The 23750-nt window shown below is 36.4% G+C and overlaps 2 protein-coding genes across 2 annotated transcripts in view; one reads left to right on the top strand and one right to left on the bottom strand.

The window, feature by feature from the left end:
- Positions 1-16270, top strand: part of entpd5b (ectonucleoside triphosphate diphosphohydrolase 5b) — a 24999-nt gene extending 8729 nt beyond the window's left edge. The window contains exons 5-14 of the mRNA XM_033648725.2: positions 220-295; positions 773-808; positions 1088-1176; positions 1270-1352; positions 3844-3905; positions 4286-4387; positions 6069-6212; positions 6516-6572; positions 6762-6877; positions 15608-16270. Coding sequence (XP_033504616.1) covers positions 220-295; positions 773-808; positions 1088-1176; positions 1270-1352; positions 3844-3905; positions 4286-4387; positions 6069-6212; positions 6516-6572; positions 6762-6877; positions 15608-15691 — 849 coding nt within the window. The 3' untranslated portion in view covers positions 15692-16270. The remainder of the gene's footprint in view (positions 1-219; positions 296-772; positions 809-1087; positions 1177-1269; positions 1353-3843; positions 3906-4285; positions 4388-6068; positions 6213-6515; positions 6573-6761; positions 6878-15607) is intronic.
- znf410 (zinc finger protein 410) overlaps positions 15533-23750 on the bottom strand; it is a 27521-nt gene continuing 19303 nt past the window's right edge. The window contains exons 11-12 of the mRNA XM_033648724.2: positions 22474-22593; positions 15533-16614 (exon numbers count right to left, since the gene is read on the bottom strand). Coding sequence (XP_033504615.1) covers positions 16514-16614; positions 22474-22593 — 221 coding nt within the window. The 3' untranslated portion in view covers positions 15533-16513. The remainder of the gene's footprint in view (positions 16615-22473; positions 22594-23750) is intronic.

Here is a 23750-nt window from a genome sequence, read left to right as displayed (position 1 = left end):
GGCCCTGGGGCACCTTGGAAGATAAATGATACTTTATTAATCCCCCTGAGGGAATTAATTAATCCCTTCAAGCGGAGGGCACCTCTGGATGAGCTACCATTACAGTAGATAACATTAGGGCCATTTCTCTGCTGCTTTCCTTGGCGCCCTCGTGCTCTCACTCTCTCTCTCAGTCATTCTGCCTTGCCTGCCTCTCATCCTCTTCCTCCTCCTCCACAGGTTCAACATGTGTTTGATGAATCTCCTTTTTTGGTCTCAGACAACAGCGTCAGCATAATGAACGGCACAAACGAAGGTAATGTCTGCCCACCCTCTGCCCTCACAAGCAACACATTCGTCAGTCATTACAGCCACTCATGTTCTTGCTGCAGCACTTTGTCGGTGGCATCAGTGATCCCTCTGCCCCGCTTTATGTTTGCTGTGCAGTTTTCATAAGTAATCTTTGTTTACTGCAGACGTCTAATTAAATTGTTGCAGATTATTGCTGTCTTTTATGATGACACTTAAGAAAATGAAATCGCTCTTCACCACAAAGTTGTTGTGACCTTAAAAGTCTGTAATTATGTGGTGAAAAAATGTTATTGTCTGTTGTGCCACAGTGTACTTGATTTGTCAGCATTTCAACCTTGTTTTTAAGATTGCAGCTCTTACTCACATGTTTGTTCGTTCTGTAAGCATCATAATTTCTTTAAAAATTTGTTGTCAGCTTTCCTAAAATATTGTGCTCCACCTGAAACGTCTCTTTCTTGGTTTGCTCATCTCTTTAATGTAGGAGTCCTGGCTTGGATATCTGTGAACTATCTGACAGGTGAGTACTGTAAACTCGTATCCAAATTTAACTTAGTGTCTGAAATTGTCGTAGTGTCTTATTATAGACCCTGCATCACAAATCCAGGCTGAATGCATACAGTTATGATTGCGTCGCCTCAGGGGGATAGCTCTGATCTTTATCAGGCTCCGTGTAGGGATTTTATATTTTGGGTTGCACATTCTGTGTCAAATAGGCCTTTTGAAGATAGCATCTAAGGTATAACTGATTAGCTCTTCTTTGTTGTGTCAGCTGGATTAAAGTAGGAAATGTTTTTAGGTCACCTGAATGCACTAAACAAGAAGACGGTGGGAATCTTGGATCTGGGGGGAGGATCCACGCAGATCACTTTCCTGCCAAAAACAAGGGTCAGTTGTTTGTTTGTATGTTAAGAAATTTCTGTACAAATTAAACTCATTAATGATTATTAACCCCTTTATGTCCTCCATGTTCCTCTGAAGAAAACCATCGAAAGTGTTCCTGTTGATGATTATGTTGCCAGATTTGACATCTCCAACACAACGTTTGAACTCTACACTTACAGGTGACAGATCATTAATGCATGTTTCATAAAACAAAGTGACCCTCAGGGCTGTACCAAAGAGTTCAAAGCTTCAAGGCTTCATTCATCATGTTGACATTCAGATACTAAATCAACATTTGAATGCTGCACAGCTTTTTTTCTGCATGTGTATTCATCCTGTTTACAAGGTTCAGTGTGTAGGGATTAGCAAAAATAAATCACAGGAGAATTCTAATCGTTGTGTTTTCGTTACCTTAGAATCAATCAATCAATCAATCAATTTTTTTTATAAGAGCTACCTGATAATAGAGAGTTACAGTAATCCAGCCTTGAGGTAACAAAAGCATGGACCAATTTTTCTGCATCTTTTCGGGTCAGGATAGGCCAAATTTTCGCAATATTACGTTTGTTTTAAATGAGAATTAAAAGACAAATCTTGATCAAATATTACTCCGAGGTTTCTTACGGTAGTGCTAGAGGCCAGAGCAATGCCATCTAGAGAAACTATGTCATCAGATAAAGAGTCTCTGAGTTGTTTGGGGCCAAGAACAATAACTTCAGTTTTGTCTGAATTTAACATCAGGAAATTGGTGCTCATCCAGGTTTTTATGTCTTTAAGGCAGTTATGGAGTTTAGTTAATTGATTACTTTCTTCTGGCTTCATCGATAAATACAATTGTGTATCATCCACATAACAATGGAAATTTACAGAGTGATTTCTTATGATGGTACCTAAAGGAAGCATATATAGAGTAAATAGGATTGGTCCGAGCACAGAACCTTGCGCAACTCCAAAACAAACTTTAGTACGTAAGGATGATTCATCATGAACGTGAACAAACTGAATGAGAATGAATGAATGAATGAGAATGAGCTGTTTATGTCTACATAGGGAGCAGGTCCTCATGTATGGAGATTGCCATGTTGTACCGCCATTTTTCTACAGTAGCCCAGAACAAACAAACCGAACACTGGCTGTAGAGAGGGCCTTTCATGTTTTTGTGTCAGTCACTGTAATTAGTAGCTCCTCTCCGACAAGAGCATCGGGAAGACTCTGATTTATTTAAATGTGAAACTGTTTTATTCAGTGTTTTTCTGGTTTAAATCACCTGGTCCGTTTGTTTTGGAGAAGAAGAGACCGCTGTGGATAAATTGGCACCCAGGATAAAGCTCTTGACCATCTGGATCTTAAGATATCAGAGAATTACAGCGAGCACAAATTAAAAGGTACTGGGCAAGTGGCCCGTCTCCGTCTTTACTGGTTTTAATCTCCTTGTCCGTTTGTTTGAAGCCCAGTTCAGACCAAAGTTTCGTGACGAGATGAAACCGTTTTAAAACGTGACAGACAAAAGATGCAGCGGTGTGAACTGGCCGGTCTGAGTTCGACTCAAGTCAGCTGATGGTGTCACCTGCAACCCAACTGGTCAAATCGTTGCCGGGGGCTGGTTTTAGAATGTAAAGCACATCACCTGTTTTTACAGCCAATCAGCTTGTAGTGAAGTCTGCTAGTCAAGTCAAACTGGCCGCAGACGGTGTGTTCGCTTCGTGCGGCAGGTGCTCCGTCCCCACTGAGCCCTCTGTTTCTGTCCTCTCGGTGTGCTGGTGTCGGACGGTGGGTCGCTGCTGCTGCTCACTGTATGTGCCTATGTACATAATCACTTTGTAGCTCCCTTGTTTGGTTCAGTAGACGCACTGACCACCTCCTGTCCTTGCTCTCCCTTCTCAGTAGAATTTTAAAATCTTTCTCTTCAGTGAACTCACTGACTTGATCAAATCCCTCCGTAATCAAAATGCAGAGGACACAATGTAGCACAATATAAATACAAAACAAGTAGATGTCAGAGGGATATATGTGCTGATCTGGATAATACAGTGTAAATAAAACAGGTCAGCTGGAGGATAGCGTCTGGTTACCATGGAGACGACTGAAACCTTTTGCTGAGGCATAAACTGAAAACGTCATGCTGCTCTTTAATTTCTGTCAAATGACACTCATCAAAATTGCTTAACACCGTACCATAAATCAGGCTTAATTAATATAATCCGATGAGTCATTGTTTTTCAAATAGAGGATTTTGTTCAAGGATTTTTCTTTTTATGATGATGATGTCATAAAATTAGATGACAGACATTTAAAGCTGCAGTCGAAAACCTTGATAAAAGCCTTTAATGGAAAAAGAAGACATTTGGTACAGCCCTGGTAATCCTACATTTGAATTATATTTGATTGCATCAGATCAGTTTCTGATTTAATCTCTTCAAGGTTGTTTAGTTTGGCCTCCAGTATGGACTAATTAAGTTACACACACCAGTACTACTGACTTTGTTGTTTTAACTTTCTTTACCTGGATCTGTTTTTAATTAGGTAAACTTCTATTATCTGTTTAGTCATTAGGATGTGAATAATACACAGACACCATTTGTTTGGCCTATTTTCACAGTGACTTGCTTGTTATATACACAGTCTGTTCCTGGTTTTGTAACTCTGTAACAATCCTTTGACTTCCTCCAGTTACCTCGGACATGGACTGATGGCAGCGCGACTGGCCACAATGGGAGCTCTGGGTGCAGAAGGTACTGTGCTGTACACAGTGAAAAAGGTGCTCCGTTGCCATTAGCTGTTGGTCAGTGTTGTTGATTGTGAGCATGTCTCTGAAGGATGTGGAGACACAACAGTGAGTCAGTTCTCCAAGCGCTCTCTCGAGTGTTGTTTCCTTCCTGCCTATTCCTCCAAATACTGAGTTAAAGCAGTAACAAGAGAGAGATGTTTTTCTGAGATGTACTTTCAAGTCTTCCTCTCGAATAAACAATTCAAGTGAGGCACTGAGATGAATCACCGAAGGGCTTCAGAGGAAATTGTGTTAGTGGCTGAGTCAGTCTCAGACCACGGTGACCAGGTGTGAAGCCGTTGAGCCAGTTAGAAGATTAATCGAGTCACGTCTGTGCTCTAACAGGGTTGGAGTGGCGGGTTTTTAAAAGTTCCTGCCTGCCAAAGAAGTTCAGGGATGAATGGAAATTTGGAGGGCAGTCCTATCAAGTGAGCGGGGACCCAGATGGTAAGATCATGCTTGCTTAAAGGGATAGTTCACATCTTTTGAAGTGGGGTTGTGTGAGGTACGTCTTCATCGTCAGTGTATTACCACATTAGATGGAGACACAGGCAGGAGTACAGACACAACAGCTAATGTACTGCTGTGGACAGGGGCAGCAGCAAAACATATTTTAGCCACCTAAAAAAATAACATCAGTTAAGTGAAGGCTATATTTAGAATATTTTAACCGCATTACCTTGTCGTCAGACAGTGATTTCCTATGGGGAAGTGGGGCTGTCATCTATTCTCTCTTCAAAGCCAGACTCTATTAACCATAATTTAACACAGATGAACACAGGAGCTGCTGGTCTACTGCTGCTTCGATTAGTTAGTCTGTTTGTGTAATTGTGTGACTTCAGTGTTTTAAACGGTTAGTTCAGATTCATTAAACTCACACAATAACTCAAACTAACTAAATAATCAAAGCAGCAGTAGACCAGCAGCTCCTGTGTTCTTTTTCTTAATGGAGTCTGGTGGCTTTGCAGAGAACATAGATGGGGAACCAAAGATGTTATTGGGCTGTCTGCGTCAAGGTAAAGCGGCGAAAATATTCTAAATAAAGCGTGAACTTAAACTTACACAGATATTTCTTTAGGTGGATAAATACGTTTTGATGCTGCCCCCATCCACAGCAGTACATTGCTTAACTTCCATGGCGGTACTCTTGCCTTCTTATCCAAATTTGGGGAGTACCAACCACCATCTTCTGTAGGTAATAACACTGACTATAAATAAGTACCTCATACAACCCCACTGTAAAAGATCCAAACTATCCCTTTAAAGTATAATCAGTCTGTTGAATAGAGTAAACCCAAAGTTGCTTTATGTGGGAACAACATTTTTAAACATCTTTTTAAATTTTATTATGATGCTATTAAAGGAATACTTCACTCACAAAATGATCATTTGTGTAGAAATGACTCACCCTGTGTTACGCTGAGGTTGTGAAGACAACTTTGTTTTCATGGCATGCCTCCTAAGTGAACGAAGATTGATGAAAGTCATAGGAGTCCATATTTAACAACCGCAAAACTTTATCAAAACATCCGTGGACAAACTCTCACACAACAGCTCCCGTGTTCAGTTAGGTAAAATTGGTGTCTTTGTCAGTGCAGTCTGACTTTGAAAAGAACAAAGATAAGTTTTACTTTCAGCTCAGCTTCAAAGGTTTTATCAAGAATGCATGTTTTTGGGAAGTACTGAGCAAACGACTTGATAAATGAGATTTGGATTATACTGCACAAGTTGTGTTAGAGTTTGTAAACAGATGTTTTGATATAGTTTTGCTGTTTTTAAATGCGGCCCCCTTTACTTCAGTACATAAAGATTTTCTTCTGTTTATGGATTTTTCCTTCACCATGGAGGCATGCCATAAAAACAAGGTTTTCTTCACGAATTAAAGGTAACACAAGGTAAGTAATTCATATACAAATGATCATTTTGTGGGTGAAGTATTCCTTTAAATTCAGGTTTTTCAGACTGCAAACATCCACAGTAAATCAGATGTGACAGATTTGAGCAAATACAAAGCTTAAGTTATGTTTCCAAAAGCCCATTAAAATGGACATAGTTGAATTACGCATCATTTCATAATGTTCCAGCGTGAGATGCATAATTTACACCGCTGTCTCTGTTTCCTCTCCAGGTTATGCAGGATACAAGCTTTGTTATCAGGAAGTACTTAAGGTGGTGAAGGGGATTATTCATCAGCCGGACGAGCTCCAAGACAACAATGTATTCTATGCATTCTCCTATTACTTTGACAGAGCTGTGGATGCAGGCCTTATCGGTTAGTACACACACCCTCTGTACACACCTTACATAATTATACGGAGCCAGCAGGATGTTATTACCCATTCCAATGCGAGACAGAGGTAGGAAAATGTGAGTCATCTGCACCCGTCTCAGTGGATTTGACGAGCTATAGGTGTGTAGTTATTACAGAAATTGCAGTCCTCTGCCAGTATGAGCTGAAAGGGCACCAGCTCTATTATTAGTATTATGGAACTGTGTATGTATATCTACTCTGTTAATGAATGGTATAGCATTTAAAATGTGCGGAAGATGACCCCAATCTAAACCCCTGTTGCAGATGGGGTCCAAGGAGGGATGGTGGAGGTCAGAGACTTCAAGAAGAGAGCTAAAGAGGGTGAGAGATGGGCAGAGCAATGCATCTTTACTGTGACAGATCTGCAGCTCCCTGTACTTGAGACACAGTGTGCATCTCAATAGTCTGGACTTGTCGTGTCCTCACTGAAATCCTGCCCTCATCCTCTCAGCAGAATACAGATGACTGATTATTCAACCTAACACCCGTGATTCCCTTTCGTCTGCTCAGTGTGCAATAAGATGACCAAGTACCCCCCTGTCAGTTCTTTCCTGTGCATGGACATGACCTACATCACCTGTCTGCTCAAGGATGGGTTTGGCTTCAAAGATGGCACTGTGCTGCAGGTGAGCATTAATACAACACAGTCATGACACGACATACTATACTATGACTTTTTTTTCATGATTTTGGATGACATGCTATACTATGACTTTTTTTCATGATTTGGATGACATGCTATACTGTGACATTTTTCATGATTTTGGATGACATGCTATACTATGACTTTTTTTTCATGATTTTGGACAACATGCTATACTATGACTTTTTTCATGATTTTGGACGACATGCTATACTATGACTTTTTTTCATGATTTGGACGACATGCTATACTGTGACATTTTTCATGATTTTGGACGACATACTATACTATGACTTTTTTTCATGATTTGGACGACATGCTATACTGTGACATTTTTCATGATTTTGGACGACATACTATACTATGACTTCTTTTCATGATTTCGGACGACATGCTATACTATGACTTTTTTTTCATGATTTTGGACAACATGTTATACTATGACTTTTTTTCATGATTTTGGATGACATGCTATACTGTGACATTTTTCATGATTTTGGACGACATGCTATACTATGACTTTTTTTCATGAGTTTGGACGACATACTATACTATGACTTTTTTTCATGATTTTGGACAACATGCTATACTATGACTTTTTTTCATGATTTGGACAACATGCTATACTATGACTTTTTTTCATGATTTGGACGACATACTATACTATGACTTTTTTTCATGATTTCGGATGACATGCTATACTATGACTTTTTTTTCATGATTTTGGACAACATGTTATACTATGACTTTTTTTCATGATTTGGATGACATGCTATACTGTGACATTTTTCATGATTTTGGACGACATGCTATACTATGACTTTTTTTCATGAGTTTGGACGACATGCTATACTATGACTTTTTTTCATGATTTTGGACAACATGCTATACTATGACTTTTTTCATGATTTTGGACGACATACTATACTATGACTTTTTTTTCATGATTTTGGACAACATGCTATACTATGACTTTTTTCATGATTTTAGACGACATACTATAACTTTTTTCCATGATTTTGGACGACATACTATAACTTTTTTTCATGGTTTTTGATGACATACTATACTATGATTTTTTTTCATGATTTTGGACGACATACTATACTATAACTTTTTTTCATGGTTTTTGACGACATACTATACTGTGACATTTTTTTCATGATTTTGGACGACATACTATAGTATGACTTTTTTTCATGATTTTGGACGACATGCTATACTGTGACTTTTTTCATGATTTTGGACGACATACTATACTATGACTGTTTTTCATGATTTTAGACGACATGCTATACTATAACTTCTTTTCATGGTTTTTTGATGACATGCTATACTATGACTTTTTTTTCATGATTTTGGACGACGTACTATACTATAACTTTTTTTCATGATTTTTTGACAACATACTATACTATGACTATTTTTTCATGATTTTGGACAACATACTATACTATGACTTTTTTCATGATTTTAGATGACATACTATACTATGACTTTTTTTCAGGATTTTGGACGACATACTATACTATGACTTTTTTTCAGGATTTTGGACGACATACTTTTTTTTCATGCTTTTGGACGACATGCTATAATATGACTTTTTTTCATGATTTTGGACGACATGCTATACTATGACTTTTTTTCATGCTTTTGGACGACATACTATACTATGACTTTTTTTCATGATTTTGGACGACATACTTTTTTTTCATGCTTTTGAACGACATGCTATACTATTGACTTTTTTTCATGATTTTGGACGACATACTATACTATGACTTTTTTTTTTCATGATTTTGGACGACATGCTATACTATTGACTTTTTTTCATGAGTTTGGACAACATAATGTACTATGACTGTTTTTCATGATTTTAGAAGACATGCTATGCTATAACTTTTTTTCATGGTTTTTTGACGACATACTATACTATGACTTTTTTTTCATGATTTTGGACGACATACTATACTATAACTTTTTTTCATGATTTTGGACGACATTCTATACTATAACTTTTTTTCATGATTTTGGACGACATACTATACTATGACTTTTTTTCATGATTTTGGACGACATACTATACTATAACTTTTTTCCATGATTTTGGACGACATACTATAACTTTTTTTCATGGTTTTTGATGACATACTATACTATGACTTTTTTTCATGATTTTGGACGACATACTATAACTTTTTTTCATGGTTTTTTGACGACATGCTATACTGTGACTTTTTTTTTCATGATTTTGGACGACATACTATACTATGACTGTTTTTCATGATTTTAGACGACATGCTATACTATAACTTCTTTTCATGGTTTTTTGACGACATGCTATACTATGACTTTTTTTTCATGATTTTGGACGACGTACTATACTATAACTTTTTTTCATGATTTTGGACGACATACTATACTATGACTATTTTTTCATGATTTTGGACAACATACTATACTATGACTTTTTTCATGATTTTAGATGACACTATACTATTGACTTTTTGTCATGAGTTTGGACAACATACTATACTATGACTTTTTTCATGATTTTAGATGACATACTATACTATGACTTTTTTCATGAGTTTGGACAACATACTATACTATGACTTTTTTCATGATTTTAGATGACATACTATACTATGACTTTTTTCATGAGTTTGGACAACATACTATACTATGACTTTTTTCATGATTTTAGATGACATACTATACTATGACTTTTTTTCAGGATTTTGGACGACATACTTTTTTTTCATGCTTTTGGACAACATGCTATACTATGACTTTTTTTCATGAGTTTGGACGACATACTATCCTATGACTTTTTTCATGATTTTGGACGACATACTTTTTTTTCATGCTTTTGGACGACATGCTATACTCTGACTTTTCTTCATGAGTTTGGACGACATACTATACTATGACTTTTTTCACGATTTTGGATGACATAATATACCATGCCTTTTTTTTCATGATTTTTGACGACATACTATACTATGACTTTTTTTCATGATTTTGGACGACATGCTATACTATTGACGTTTTTCATGATTTTGGACGACATACTTTTTTTTCACGCTTTTGGGCTTTTGTGACTTTTTTTTCATGATTTTGGATGACATGCTATACTATGACTTTTTTTTCATGGTTTTTGACAACATGCTATACTATGACTTTTTTCATGATTTTAGACGACATACTATAACTTTTTCATGATTTTGGACGACATACTATACTATGACTATTTTTCATGATTTTAGACGACATACTATACTATTGACTTTTTTCATGATTTTAGATGACACACTATACTATTGACTTTTTGTCATGAGTTTGGACAACATACTATACTATGACTTTTTTTCAGGATTTTGGACGACATACTTTTTTTTCATGCTTTTGGACGACATGCTATACTATGACTTTTTTTCATGAGTTTGGACGACATACTATACTATGACTTTTTTCATGATTTTGGACGACATACTTTTTTTTCACGCTTTTGGACGACATGCTATACTCTGACTTTTCTTCATGAGTTTGGACGACATACTATACTATCACTTTTTTCATGATTTTAGACGACATACTATACTATGACTTTTTTCATGATTTTGGATGACATACTTTTTTTTCATGCTTTTGGACGACATGCTATACTATTGACTTTTTTTCATGCTTTTGGACGACATACTATACTATGACTTTTTTCACGATTTTGGATGACATAATATACCATGCCTTTTTTTTCATGATTTTTGACGACATGCTATACTATGACTTTTTTCATGATTTTAGACGACATACTATACTGTGACTTTTTTTTCATGATTTTGGATGACATGCTATACTGTGACTTTTTTTTCATGATTTTGGATGACATGCTATACTATGACTTTTTTTTCATGGTTTTTGACAACATGCTATACTATGACTTTTTTCATGATTTTAGACGACATACTATAACTTTTTTTCATGATTTTGGACGACATACTATACTGTGACTTTTTTTTCATGATTTTGGATGACATGCTATACTATGACTTTTTTTTCATGGTTTTTGACAACATGCTATACTATGACTTTTTTCATGATTTTAGACGACATACTATAACTTTTTTTCATGATTTTGGACGACATGCTATACTATTGACTTTTTTTCATGATTTTGGACGACATGCTATACTGTGACTTTTTTTTCATGATTTTAGACGACATGCTATACTGTGACTTTTTTTCATGATTTTAGACGACATACTATACTATAACTTTTTATTCATGATTTTAGACGACATACTACTATGACTTTTTTTCATGATTTTAGACGACATACTATAACTATAACTTTTTTTCATGATTTTAGATGACATACTATACTATGACTTTTTTTCATGATTTTAGACGACATACTTTTTTTTCATGCTTTTGGACGACATACTATACTATAACTTTTTTCCATGATTTTGGACGACATACTATAACTTTTTTTCATGGTTTTTGATGACATACTATACTATGACTTTTTTTCATGATTTTGGACGACATACTATACTATAACTTTTTTTTATGGTTTTTGACGACATACTATACTGTGACATTTTTTTCATGATTTTGGACGACATACTATAGTACGACTTTTTTTCATGATTTTGGACGACATACTATACTATAACTTTTTTTCATGGTTTTTGACGACATACTATACTGTGACATTTTTTTCATGATTTTGGACGACATACTATAGTATAACTTTTTTTCATGATTTTGGACGACATGCTATACTATAACTTTTTTTCATGGTTTTTTGACGACATGCTATACTGTGACTTTTTTCATGATTTTGGACGACATGCTATACTATAACTTCTTTTCATGGTTTTTTGACGACATGCTATACTATGACTTTTTTTTCATGATTTTGGACGACGTACTATACTATAACTTTTTTTCATGATTTTGGACGACATACTATACTATGACTATTTTTTCATGATTTTGGACAACATACTATACTATGACTATTTTTCATGATTTTAGACAACATACTATACTATTGACTTTTTTCATGATTTTAGATGACATACTATACTATGACTTTTTTTCAGGATTTTGGACGACATACTTTTTTTTCATGCTTTTGGACGACATGCTATACTATGACTTTTTTTCATGAGTTTGGACGACATACTATACTATGACTTTTTTTCATGATTTTGGACGACATACTTTTTTTTCACGGTTTTGGACAACATGCTATACTCTGACTTTTCTTCATGAGTTTGGACGACATACTATACTATGACTTTTTTCATGATTTTAGACGACATACTATACTATGACTTTTTTCATGATTTTGGATGACATACTTTTTTTTCATGCTTTTGGACGACATGCTATACTATGACTTTTTTCACGATTTTGGATGACATAATATACTATGCCTTTTTTTTCATGATTTTTGACAACATACTATACTATGACTTTTTTTCATGATTTTGAACAACATACTATACTATGACTTTTTTCACGATTTTGGATGACATAATAAACTATGACTTTTTTTTCATGGTTTTTGACGACATTCTTTTTTTTCATGATTTTGGATGACATGCTATACTGTGACTTTTTTCATGTTTTTGGACGACATACTATACTATGACTTTTTTTCATGATTTTAGACGACATGCTTTTTTTCATGAGTTTGGACGACATGCTATACTATGACTTTTTTTCATGAGTTTGGACGACATACTATACTATGACTTTTTTTCATGATTTTAGACGACATTCTTTTTTTTCACGCTTTTGGACGACATACTGTACTATGACTTTTTTCATGATTTTGGACGACATAGTATACTATGACTTTTTCATGCTTTTGGACGACATGCTATACTATGACTTTTTTTCATGATTTCTGACGACATACTATACTATGACTTTTTTCATGATTTTGGACGACATACTATACTATGACTTTTTTCATGATTTTGGACGACATACTATACTATGACTTTTTTTCATGATTTTGAACAACATAGTATGACTTTTTTTCATGATTTTTGACAACATAGTATACTATGACTTTTTTTCAGGATTTTGGACGACATACTATACTATGACTTTTTTTGACGACATTTTATTCTATACTTGTTTTCATGATTTTAGATGACAAACTATGACTTTTTTTCATGATTTTGAACGACATACTATACTATCACGTTTTTCAGGATTTTAGACAACATGCTATACTATGACTTTTTTTCAGGATTTTTGACGACATGCTATACTATGACTTTTTTTTCATGATTTTGGACGACGTACTATACTATAACTTTTTTTCATGATTTTGGACGACATACTATACTATGACTATTTTTTCATGATTTTGGACAACATACTATACTATGACTATTTTTCATGATTTTAGACAACATACTATACTATTGACTTTTTTCATGATTTTAGATGACATACTATACTATGACTTTTTTTCAGGATTTTGGACGACATACTTTTTTTTCATGCTTTTGGACGACATGCTATACTATGACTTTTTTTCATGAGTTTGGACGACATACTATACTATGACTTTTTTTCATGATTTTGGACGACATACTTTTTTTTCACGGTTTTGGACAACATGCTATACTCTGACTTTTCTTCATGAGTTTGGACGACATACTATACTATGACTTTTTTCATGATTTTAGACGACATACTATGCTATGACTTTTTTCATGATTTTGGATGACATACTTTTTTTTCATGCTTTTGGACGACATGCTATACTATGACTTTTTTCACGATTTTGGATGACATAATATACTATGCCTTTTTTTTCATGATTTTTGACAACATACTATACTATGACTTTTTTTCATGATTTTGAACAACATACTATACTATGACTTTTTTCACGATTTTGGATGACATAATAAACTATGACTTTTTTTTCATGGTTTTTGACGACATTCTTTTTTTTCATGATTTTGGATGACATGCTATACTGTGACTTTTTTCATGTTTTTGGACGACATACTATACTATGACTTTTTTTCATGATTTTGAACAACATACTATACTATGACTTTTTTCACGATTTTGGATGACATAATAAACTATGACTTTTTTTTCATGGTTTTTGACGACATTCTTTTTTTTCATGATTTTGGATGACATGCTATACTGTGACTTTTTTCATGTTTTTGGACGACATACTATACTATGACTTTTTTTCATGATTTTAGACGACATTCTTTTTTTCATGAGTTTGGACGACATGCTATACTATGACTTTTTTTCATGAGTTTGGACGACATACTATACTATGACTTTTTTTCATGATTTTAGACGACATTCTTTTTTTTCACGCTTTTGGACGACATACTGTACTATGACTTTTTTCATGATTTTGGACGACATAGTATACTATGACTTTTTCATGCTTTTGGACGACATGCTATACTATGACTTTTTTTCATGATTTCTGACGACATACTATACTATGACTTTTTTCATGATTTTGGACGACATACTATACTATGACTTTTTTCATGATTTTGGACGACATACTATACTGACTTTTTTTTCATGATTTTTGACAACATACTATACTATGACTTTTTTTCATGATTTTTGACGACATACTATACTATGACTTTTTTTCATGATTTTGAACAACATAGTATGACTTTTTTTCATGATTTTTGACAACATAGTATACTATGACTTTTTTTCAGGATTTTGGACGACATACTATACTATGACTTTTTTTGACGACATTTTATTCTATACTTGTTTTCATGATTTTAGATGACAAACTATGACTTTTTTTCATGATTTTGAACGACATACTATACTATCACGTTTTTCAGGATTTTAGACAACATGCTATACTATGACTTTTTTTCAGGATTTTGGACGACATACTATACTATGACTTTTTTTGACAACATTTTATTCTATCATTTTTTTTCAGGATTTTAGATGACAAACTATGACTTTTTTTTTTCATGATTTTGAAAGACATACTATACTATGACTTTTTTATACCATGACTGGAAGTAACCGGAGTTTCAAAAAATCTAAACCTTAGGTGTTTTAAAAAACATAAACATTAGTGACCTCAAATTGTATTTGTGTGAGGACAAGAGGTCCAAACATAGAGAAAAACATACACTGCCAAATATTTGTGCAGACAGGGACTTGAGCTGCAGGAACCCCATTTAAGGACACAACAGAAGTAATAAACAGGAAGAAAATTTTTCAAAAGGTTGCAAGGCATTATAAAATCTACTACTGATGTTTGATGTTGTGCAGCTCAGACTTAAGTTGTATGAATCATAAACAGCTGACTCAGAAGACACAAGCATGGTTACGTTTATAATAGCCTCCATTTAGCACTTGTTTGTACCATTAAAAGAGACCCAAGATAAGGAGACCATGACTCATCAGTAATGGCAAAGATAATTATGTGTGAACCTTAAGTTACCTGACATTTGTAAAAAAGAGAGAAAAAAAAGGTAATGTTTTTTAACTTGTAGTAGACATAATGCCCCAGAACGTATTAAAAAAAACACACAATTTATGCTTAGAAGTAAACGAAGAAAGGAAATCATACACAACAAATCTGTTACTTTTTTATTTCAATAAATACAAAAGGCATTTGAGTGATTTGGTGTTGGGTTATTTACGCTCCTAGTTGACCAAGAAAGTGAACAACGTGGAGGCAAGCTGGGCTTTGGGCGCCACGTTGGACCACTTCCACAACCTGAAGATCCACTGAGGAGAAGGGAGGAACAAACACTGCTGATTTTAGGCGGTGCTCAATAACAAACACGGGTAATGTGTGCACTGCCTCATCTGACGGCCCCCAGACATCTGCGGTTTGTTTCGTAAGGGCAGAACTAACCTCATGAGTAATTCTTAACTTATTTTAAAAAGCAGTTATTCTCAAGTGTTAATATATTGAACTGTAAATGAGCAATGTGTTGCCTTACTCAGAGAACAAGTGAAGCACTGGAGGTTGACATTTAAGTGAAAGATGTCACCAATAACTCAGTTAATGCAGCTTTGGGCATTTCAGGATACACAAAAATGTTTTAGAAGTTTTCCTCAGACAGATAAACAGGGTGGCCTGGTTTACATGTGTTTACATTTTTTTAAAAATTAGTAATAAGGATACTTTGGGATACATGTGTCTGGTACATTTAAATTTGACAGTGGATCTTTTCAGCCACTGAAGTTTTAAAAATAAGGGGGCCTTATTTTCCATCAGTGTATTTTAACCTCCAGACTGCTGTTTACAATTATTATGCAAATAACAATGCAAAGTCATTATATTTTCATAAACTTTTAAACCCGTCTCAGTATTTCTTTGGGAGTATTTGTTTTCAAAAACTTGAGGAAAAAAGGTTGTTTGTACAAACTTTGCCATTTTACGCTTGTCAAAATAAAACCATCATCGGTTGCTAATTGCAAATATCTACAGGGGTGAACGAGCGATTAATCTATTTACAGAGAGATGTCTATGTTTAGTCCGCTGTCACTGTCAGTCTGGCGCTGCTGAAATAGGCAGTGTGTGACATTTTTCATGATGGCAGTCAGACTACAGCAGCGCCACCACATCTTCTCCATATGCATGGCCTTCGGTTGTCATGGTCACCAGTTCATGTGGCTGAGAGAGAACAACCACAGAGTCTGCGGGGCCTGGAGGGAGGGACACAGAGACAAGTTCAAAGAGGAGCTACCTGGTGACATGAAGGCTGGCTAACACTGAGACACTCGTCAATCTGTTCGTACAATCATCAGATGAAACACTGTTCAAACCCAAAACTTTACTGAAACATTCGTCCTTCAGTTTCTGCAAGCTGTCACCTTTTGGTTTTAATGCTGACGGGCCAATTTAGGAAAAACTCAAGGACATCCAAAGATACTCGTGTAACACTGAGCCCATAAAAACTATTAAGAGTAAAAAGGGTTATAGTCCGAGGGGGTGAATACTTTCTATAGACATCACATATGGATGTGTTTAAAGGGACAGCTCCTCCCAAAATTAAAAAACACTTTTCCTCTTACCTGTAGTGCTGTTTATCAATCTAGGTTTGGTGTGAGTTGCTGAGTGTTGGAGCTATCGGCCGTAGAGATGTCTGCCTTCTCTCCAAATTACTAGAACTAGACAGAAATTCTACATTTGAAAAACTCAAGATAATCCACAGACCTTGTTGTGAGCAGTTTCATGTAGGAACTATTTTCTTTCTACTAAACTACACTCGCCAACTGGATCGCTGCGCAGAGGGAAGTGTGCATCTACTCATGGACGAGAGGCTCGTGCTTGTAACAGTGCGAGATTAGCGGTGTCCTCCTTGACTGAGCTGTAATGTCAGCTAGCTCAGTGGTGCTAGGTGAGCTAGCAGTAGATGCATGCCTTCTTCTGTGTGGTGATTTGGTTGGTGGGTGTAGTTTGGTAGAAAGAAAATAGTTCCTACATGCTCACAACAAGGTCTGTGGATTATCTTGAGTAACCAGGTCATGATTTATGAAGAGAGACATTGATGTTGAGTTTTTTTAAATGTGTTTTTTGGTGCTTTGAGCACCACAAGCTGAGTGACATCTAGTTCCATTATACTGGAGAGAGGGCAGACATCTCTACAGCTGATATCTCCAACACTCTGCAGCTCACACCAAAACAATCTAGATACATAAACGGCACTACAGGTGAGAGGAAAAGGTATTTAACTTTGGGGTGAACTGAATTGGGAACAATTTCAAACAAGTGTGTTTTTCAGAAACTAAGAGCTGAAATTAATGGATATGTTGTGCTATGTATCGCAGGGTGAGAGGGGATCCATGATACAGTATTATCATGATACTAAAGTCAAAATACAATGTTATTGCAGTATTACATATATTGCAATTTAGTACATTTTTTTCAACTGTAAATTACGTCTCCAGAAGAAAACGCTGTCAACATCTGTTTTATCTGATAAGATAAATGTTTCACTTTGTTCGTCTCACCTCAGCCATTTTTTTTTCAGCAGTAAAAACTATCTAGTGGCCTGAAAAAGCATCTGATTATATCATTCTAGTAGGCAGCCTAAAATTTAATTTGTATTTGTAATTTCAATGATTTAAACAATAAAAAGAAAATCAATACCTGGCACTGTGACTATGATATTGCGATACTATGCTGCATCGAAAAAACAAAATGGTACACTAACAGTAAATAAATAACCAACAGGGTGGACAAAATGACACATAACACAGGAATATTATAATAATAATAATAAAAGCCAATTAAGTAAAAATCTGTTGGCAGTTTGTTAAGACTCTCCGAGGCTTTGACTAAACTTTTACCCTGCAAAGTGAATTTCAGGATGTGGTGTTAACCGTCTACTTATGATCTGTTCTCTGCAGTGCAGTTTAAATCACAGAGAATGTGTGAGAATGTAATGTATAATAAAATATATAATAAAAACGACAAAAGTGAGAAAATAACAAAATACAAAAAGTAATAAAACACCACTAATACTACCAGTGAATGCTAATGAATAATAATTATTATATCACAAAAAATAAATACCCAGTGTATACTGGAGAAACAGACCAGAAGATGATCATTTAAGTAAAAGCTCCTCACTGGTATATAAATATTACAACATTATGCTAAGGTACGTCAGAGCTATATGCATCAGAATCCATAAAACATTTACCCTGAGGCTCTAATAAATCTGACATCTTGGGACCAATAATCGAGTGAAGTGGAATCAGCACTGTGTAACTTGGGAGCACTCCAGATATAAAATATTCTTCGAAGTAATGGTCCAAGAGTTAAATAAATCATAGTTGGGTTGAAACCAATTTTTCAGAGTAATGTTTTCAGGAGTGTGTGTGTGTGTGTGTGTGTGTGTGTGAAACCAAACAAGGCCGGATAGAGGTTTGTTAATGAAGCTACCAGTGATCAACAGTCACTATTTTAAGTTTTAAGGCAACATCAGCAAACTACACAGTATCAGATTGTACAAACAGGCCTGATCAGCTGCTGCCTGGATTAATATATTGATTGCTCAAAAATCTAAAAGAAAATACCTTTAAGTGAAGACAACTGAAAACTTCCTTCTGCGTGATTTCACAGTCGCAGGCAAATTTTTAATGTCAGAATAAAATCATGAGGCTGTGATCGTTAAGTGTAACGTGGTCATAAAACTCAGTCCGAGCTGCCTTAAGTTGGTCTTTTCCTCGACTTACAATAAAATCATATATGTTTAATACTGTAAGTTTTTAGTCTTGACTCATACAAATACTGAAGTTTAGCAATCAATAGTTGCGTTCTCTCCAGCACCAAACAGGAAGCAGCAAATCAGTTAGACAGTCAAAATGGTGAGGACTCAGAGGTACAAGAACGTGAACAGGTCTCATTTCTCTTGTTCTGTTGAAAAGGAGGAGAATCTGGTGGAGCTGTGGAGTGAACAAGCATCTGTGTTTAATTTAGCGTGTATCTGATCCACCAGCCGACACTTATTTAAGTGAGGAACCTTAATCTTTGAAATAGTTCCCCTCTCATTCCCACCGTCTCCTGCCACTAAAATAGCACAGCTAACTATTGAAGGCTGGCAGTGAGTCGAGGCGACAAAATCCAAAATGTGAAGTTTATCTTTATAGATTATATTACTGCAGAACTGATAAGAACACTGTCAACGTGTGACGCCTTTATCTTGTGTTTCTAGAGTTACGTGTCTTTGTGGACACATAAGGAATTGTTAGTATGTCATATTTCTTACAGAGACTTTGATGTAATATTTTCCACCATGAACAGGAAGGAAATAATCTAAAAAAAGAAGCTACTTGAATTCTTTCCAATAGCAGCCCTGCGAGATCCCCAGTCTTTGCAAAATCTCAAAGTGTGAGTAGATTTGCACATAAAAAACTTTGTGGCGTTCATTAATCCGTTGTAGGTGTTTAGTACCAGAGAACTCAGATTTGATCGTAGGCACACGTGTGTATGTTCATGAATACCAATCAGAAGTAAATTGACAGTGCGCTCCTGCTAGTCAGCAATTAGCATACATCCCTGCACATGAAAAGCCAGTGACCGCCATACAAGGAGGTGATAATTACTGTGGACAGGTGCATCCTGTCGGCCTGCGAACACAGAGCAAACAGAGAGAGAAAGAAAAACTCGTCTGACGCTGAGACTGAAGCTATTTTGGGGGAAGTGGATTTGTGGTGTGACAGAGACGGGTAAATGTAAGGCGTGGAAAGAGGTGATGCCGTGAACTCTGTGTCCTCTGTCGTAAGAAACATCCAAGTCAAACGGAAATGATTTGAAATTAAACTAAAGCACACTGCTTGTATCATCTGTCAGGGGAGACAGCAACATGCCTCCACTGGACCAGTAGAAAACACGCCTCATCTACTAACATATGTGTGGAAATGTTCTTACTCTGTTCGGCCACTAAACCACTGTCAGATTCATGACACGTGCGCGCCGACTGATTTTGTCTCCGCAGTTGGAAACAGCTGATAAACCGTCTGTCACTCTCTTCAAACATGTTCAAACGTGTTGGTCTGTGATGCGCTTTCTCTCTCTCCCGAGGGCACAGACTAAAATATCTTCCAGCAAGGTTAGATCTGTCATCTTAACACCTGCTTGGAGGTAGATAAAAATATTTCATATACACACACGCACATAACATTTGTGCATACGCATGGTCTGAGATAGTTTTAAATCTGTTTGCAGAGAAGAAGTTCAAGAAAGAAAATATTCATATGCGCGGTCGAAGCAAAGATTTGTATGTACACACCGTTTATGAATGAGGCCCAATGTGAGTTTTTGAGCCAAGACTAAAACTTGCAATAATATTTAGGGATGCACAATATTGGATTTTTCGCCAATATCACTGCCGATATGTAACAACTCATTTGGCCGATAACTGGTACCAATATCGATTTTTCCACTTTTTGCCCTACCTAATTTTAGTGATGATCAAGTCTCTTCTGTTGTGGAATTAACATCATATTATACATGTATACTCTTACTGTGACGGTCCACCAGCAGATGGAGACATGAAATACAACACGTTTTAATATATGTAGTATTCATTCATTGTGCAAATGCGAAAAAAGCATGTTGGCCAATTATGATAGTTCATTTAACCTCTCTAACTCTGCCAGGATGCCGATGTCCTCGCCCCCCCCCCCCCCCCCCCCTCTGTTAAATGGTATCTCCCAGGCGCACTGCGTCATCAAACCATGTGATGTTTGGTATTGCCGGATTCAGGAAGCTCTCGACTTTTCAAAAATAACATCGTTTTTCTTTTATTTCTTATGTATTTCGCACCAGAACAGCCTAAACACACAAAGTCCATAATCGAAATGAGTGGTGACAAGTCATGTCATGGCGTTTTTCGACGGGAAAAGTTAAAGGATTACTCGCGATCTCATGCGGAGCCGTTCGCGGGCATGTAGCTGTTTTATAAAAGGTAAGAGTCTCACTCCTACCACTATTTTTGGCTGAGATATACCGTCTAGAAAGTGGGATCATAACTTTCACGTTTCATATGGCTTTATTTGGTGATATTTTATGGTGTTCCTGTGTCATAAACAACATCAGCTATCATAATCACACCTGATTTCAATAAGGTACAATGTTTGAAGCTGGCTGAGTGTTGTTTGATCACTGATAGGACTGTTTTGAAGCAGAGTGACTGACTTGTCATTTGGAGCTCCGCCTGGATCTTTTCATGGATAAAACACTGTAGAATGGTCATACTTTGAGCAGTCTTCTTCAAATCTGTAACAAGTGTTCATTGATAGTGTGCCTACAGCCCCACAGTGTCATTTACCTGCTCAGATGAAGCCACAGACAGTTATTCATCCTGAAAAACATTTTTTATTTTATTTTAGGCAAAACCTTAAATTTTTTACTGACTTCAGGGGCCCATTACTCTGTCTCACACTTTCACAAGAAACTTCAGGGAGTTTTCTTTCTGGCAAGACCTCATGCATGCATGTAGTCAGAGTGGTTCAGAAGCTACAGTCATTTTAATTTGGGTATGTCATTTTAGGCGTTTTTGCTACAAAATGGGGGTGGAGTGCAAGAGATTTTAAAGCCAATATCAGCAGATACCTATGACGTGCTGATATTATTGTGCATCCCTAATAATATTTATAAACATGTTTGATTTTTGTTGGAAGGTCAAGTCCAGAGTTTTATGACCACCGTAGAAGAAACTATCAACTATCCCAGCAGTGTGCACCAACAGAGGTTAAACTCTCGTGATTTTATTCTGACACTGGAAATTTCTCTGCAACAGCGAAATTGCTAAAAAAAATTTTAAAAAAAGTGATGTCATGCTGGCATTAACAGTGGTTACCAAAGGACTGCCACAAACAATGACTGAAAAACACTTAACAAGACATTAGCGGCTCCGCACGATGACTCATCAACACAACGTCATGAGCTTCACTGAATTACTGTTTGCAGAAGGTTGTTGTACTGTGACGTGTTATTTTGTCCACCCTGTATATAATTGTCTTTTCTCTGCTGTACATGTGGAAACAACCTACCTGGTGATCTCAGCATGGCGTGGTGTAGATTCATAGGCTCCACGGTCGTTGTCATGGTGACCATAGTATCTCCATTTTCACCGTCTGCCTCCAGCAGGCTGCTTTGCGTCAGAGCCTCACCTGTCAAACAGACGTCAAACTTTAGCTTTACACACCACTCAACACTAAATGATGACACGTGAAAGTATGAAATAGAGAGTAGGGCTGACACTAGAGGGTACTGTCATTGTTGATTATTTTCATTGATTATTTTTTAGTTGTTTGGTCTCTAAAATGTCAGGAAATGGTGAAAAAGGTCGCTCAAGATGGCGTCCTCAAAGGCCCTGCTCTGTCCACAGCCCAAAGATATTCAGTTTGCTGTCACAGAGGAGTTAACCAGGAAATATTCACATTCATGAAGCTGGAGATATTTTTCTTTTATGCTCTTAAAAAATTACTCAAATTAATTAATCCATCCATCCATTTTCATCTGCTTATCCGGGGCTGGGTCGCAGGGGCAGCAGGCCAAGCAAAGCACTCCAGACTTCCCTCTCCCCAGCAACGCGTTCCAGCTCCTCCTGAGGGACCCCGAGGTGTTCCCAGGCCAGATGAGATATGTAATCCCTCCAGCGTGTTAATCGATTATCAAATTATCTGGAAGTTACTTTAACAGTTGACAGATAAGTCGATGCAGCTCGAATGGACACTGATGCACACTGTACAGGACTTAAAGACAACAACTCACTAAGTCTGAAAAATACATCTTCCAAACTCAAACAGGCTCATTATTGACTTTAAAGTTACCTTTAGACGCTTGTGTAAAAATGTTTTTTGGGAGGGGGGGGTGTTTTTAGGACTGTACTTATTCCAACACAGTGAATTTAATAATTCATCCAGTAACTTAAAGTACCCCTCTGTTGAGGAGCTGCATCTTCCTTTTGCTCTGCTTTTACAAAAGACCAGCGTCTTTGGGGAGACTGACCCGAATAAATCTGCTGTTTATAATTAGAGCTTTGGCAACGTCTCCTCTGTGGTGATTCAGCTGCGGTGCTTCCCCACTGCTACACCAGTGTGACAAGGAGGCAAATAAGCTCTTGTTTCACGTAAAAAAAACTAACTAATTTAAGCTGATTTTGTACAATTAGACGATATGTTGGGACGTAAAGAGCTTGGTGAGAGACGCTTTTAATCTGAAGAGGTGCTGAAACTGATACTAAGAAAAGAGGCAGGAGTGAACTCGGGTAAATTCTTCACAGCTGCAGTGGAGATGTACTCAAGTATCCACTTGTTTATCTCAG

The sequence above is a fragment of the Epinephelus lanceolatus genome, chromosome 13, assembly GCF_041903045.1.
Source record: "Epinephelus lanceolatus isolate andai-2023 chromosome 13, ASM4190304v1, whole genome shotgun sequence".
NCBI classification, from domain to species: domain Eukaryota; kingdom Metazoa; phylum Chordata; class Actinopteri; order Perciformes; family Serranidae; genus Epinephelus; species Epinephelus lanceolatus.
Note: the sequence above shows the minus strand (reverse complement) of the source record. Positions and strands in the feature narration are given on the sequence as shown.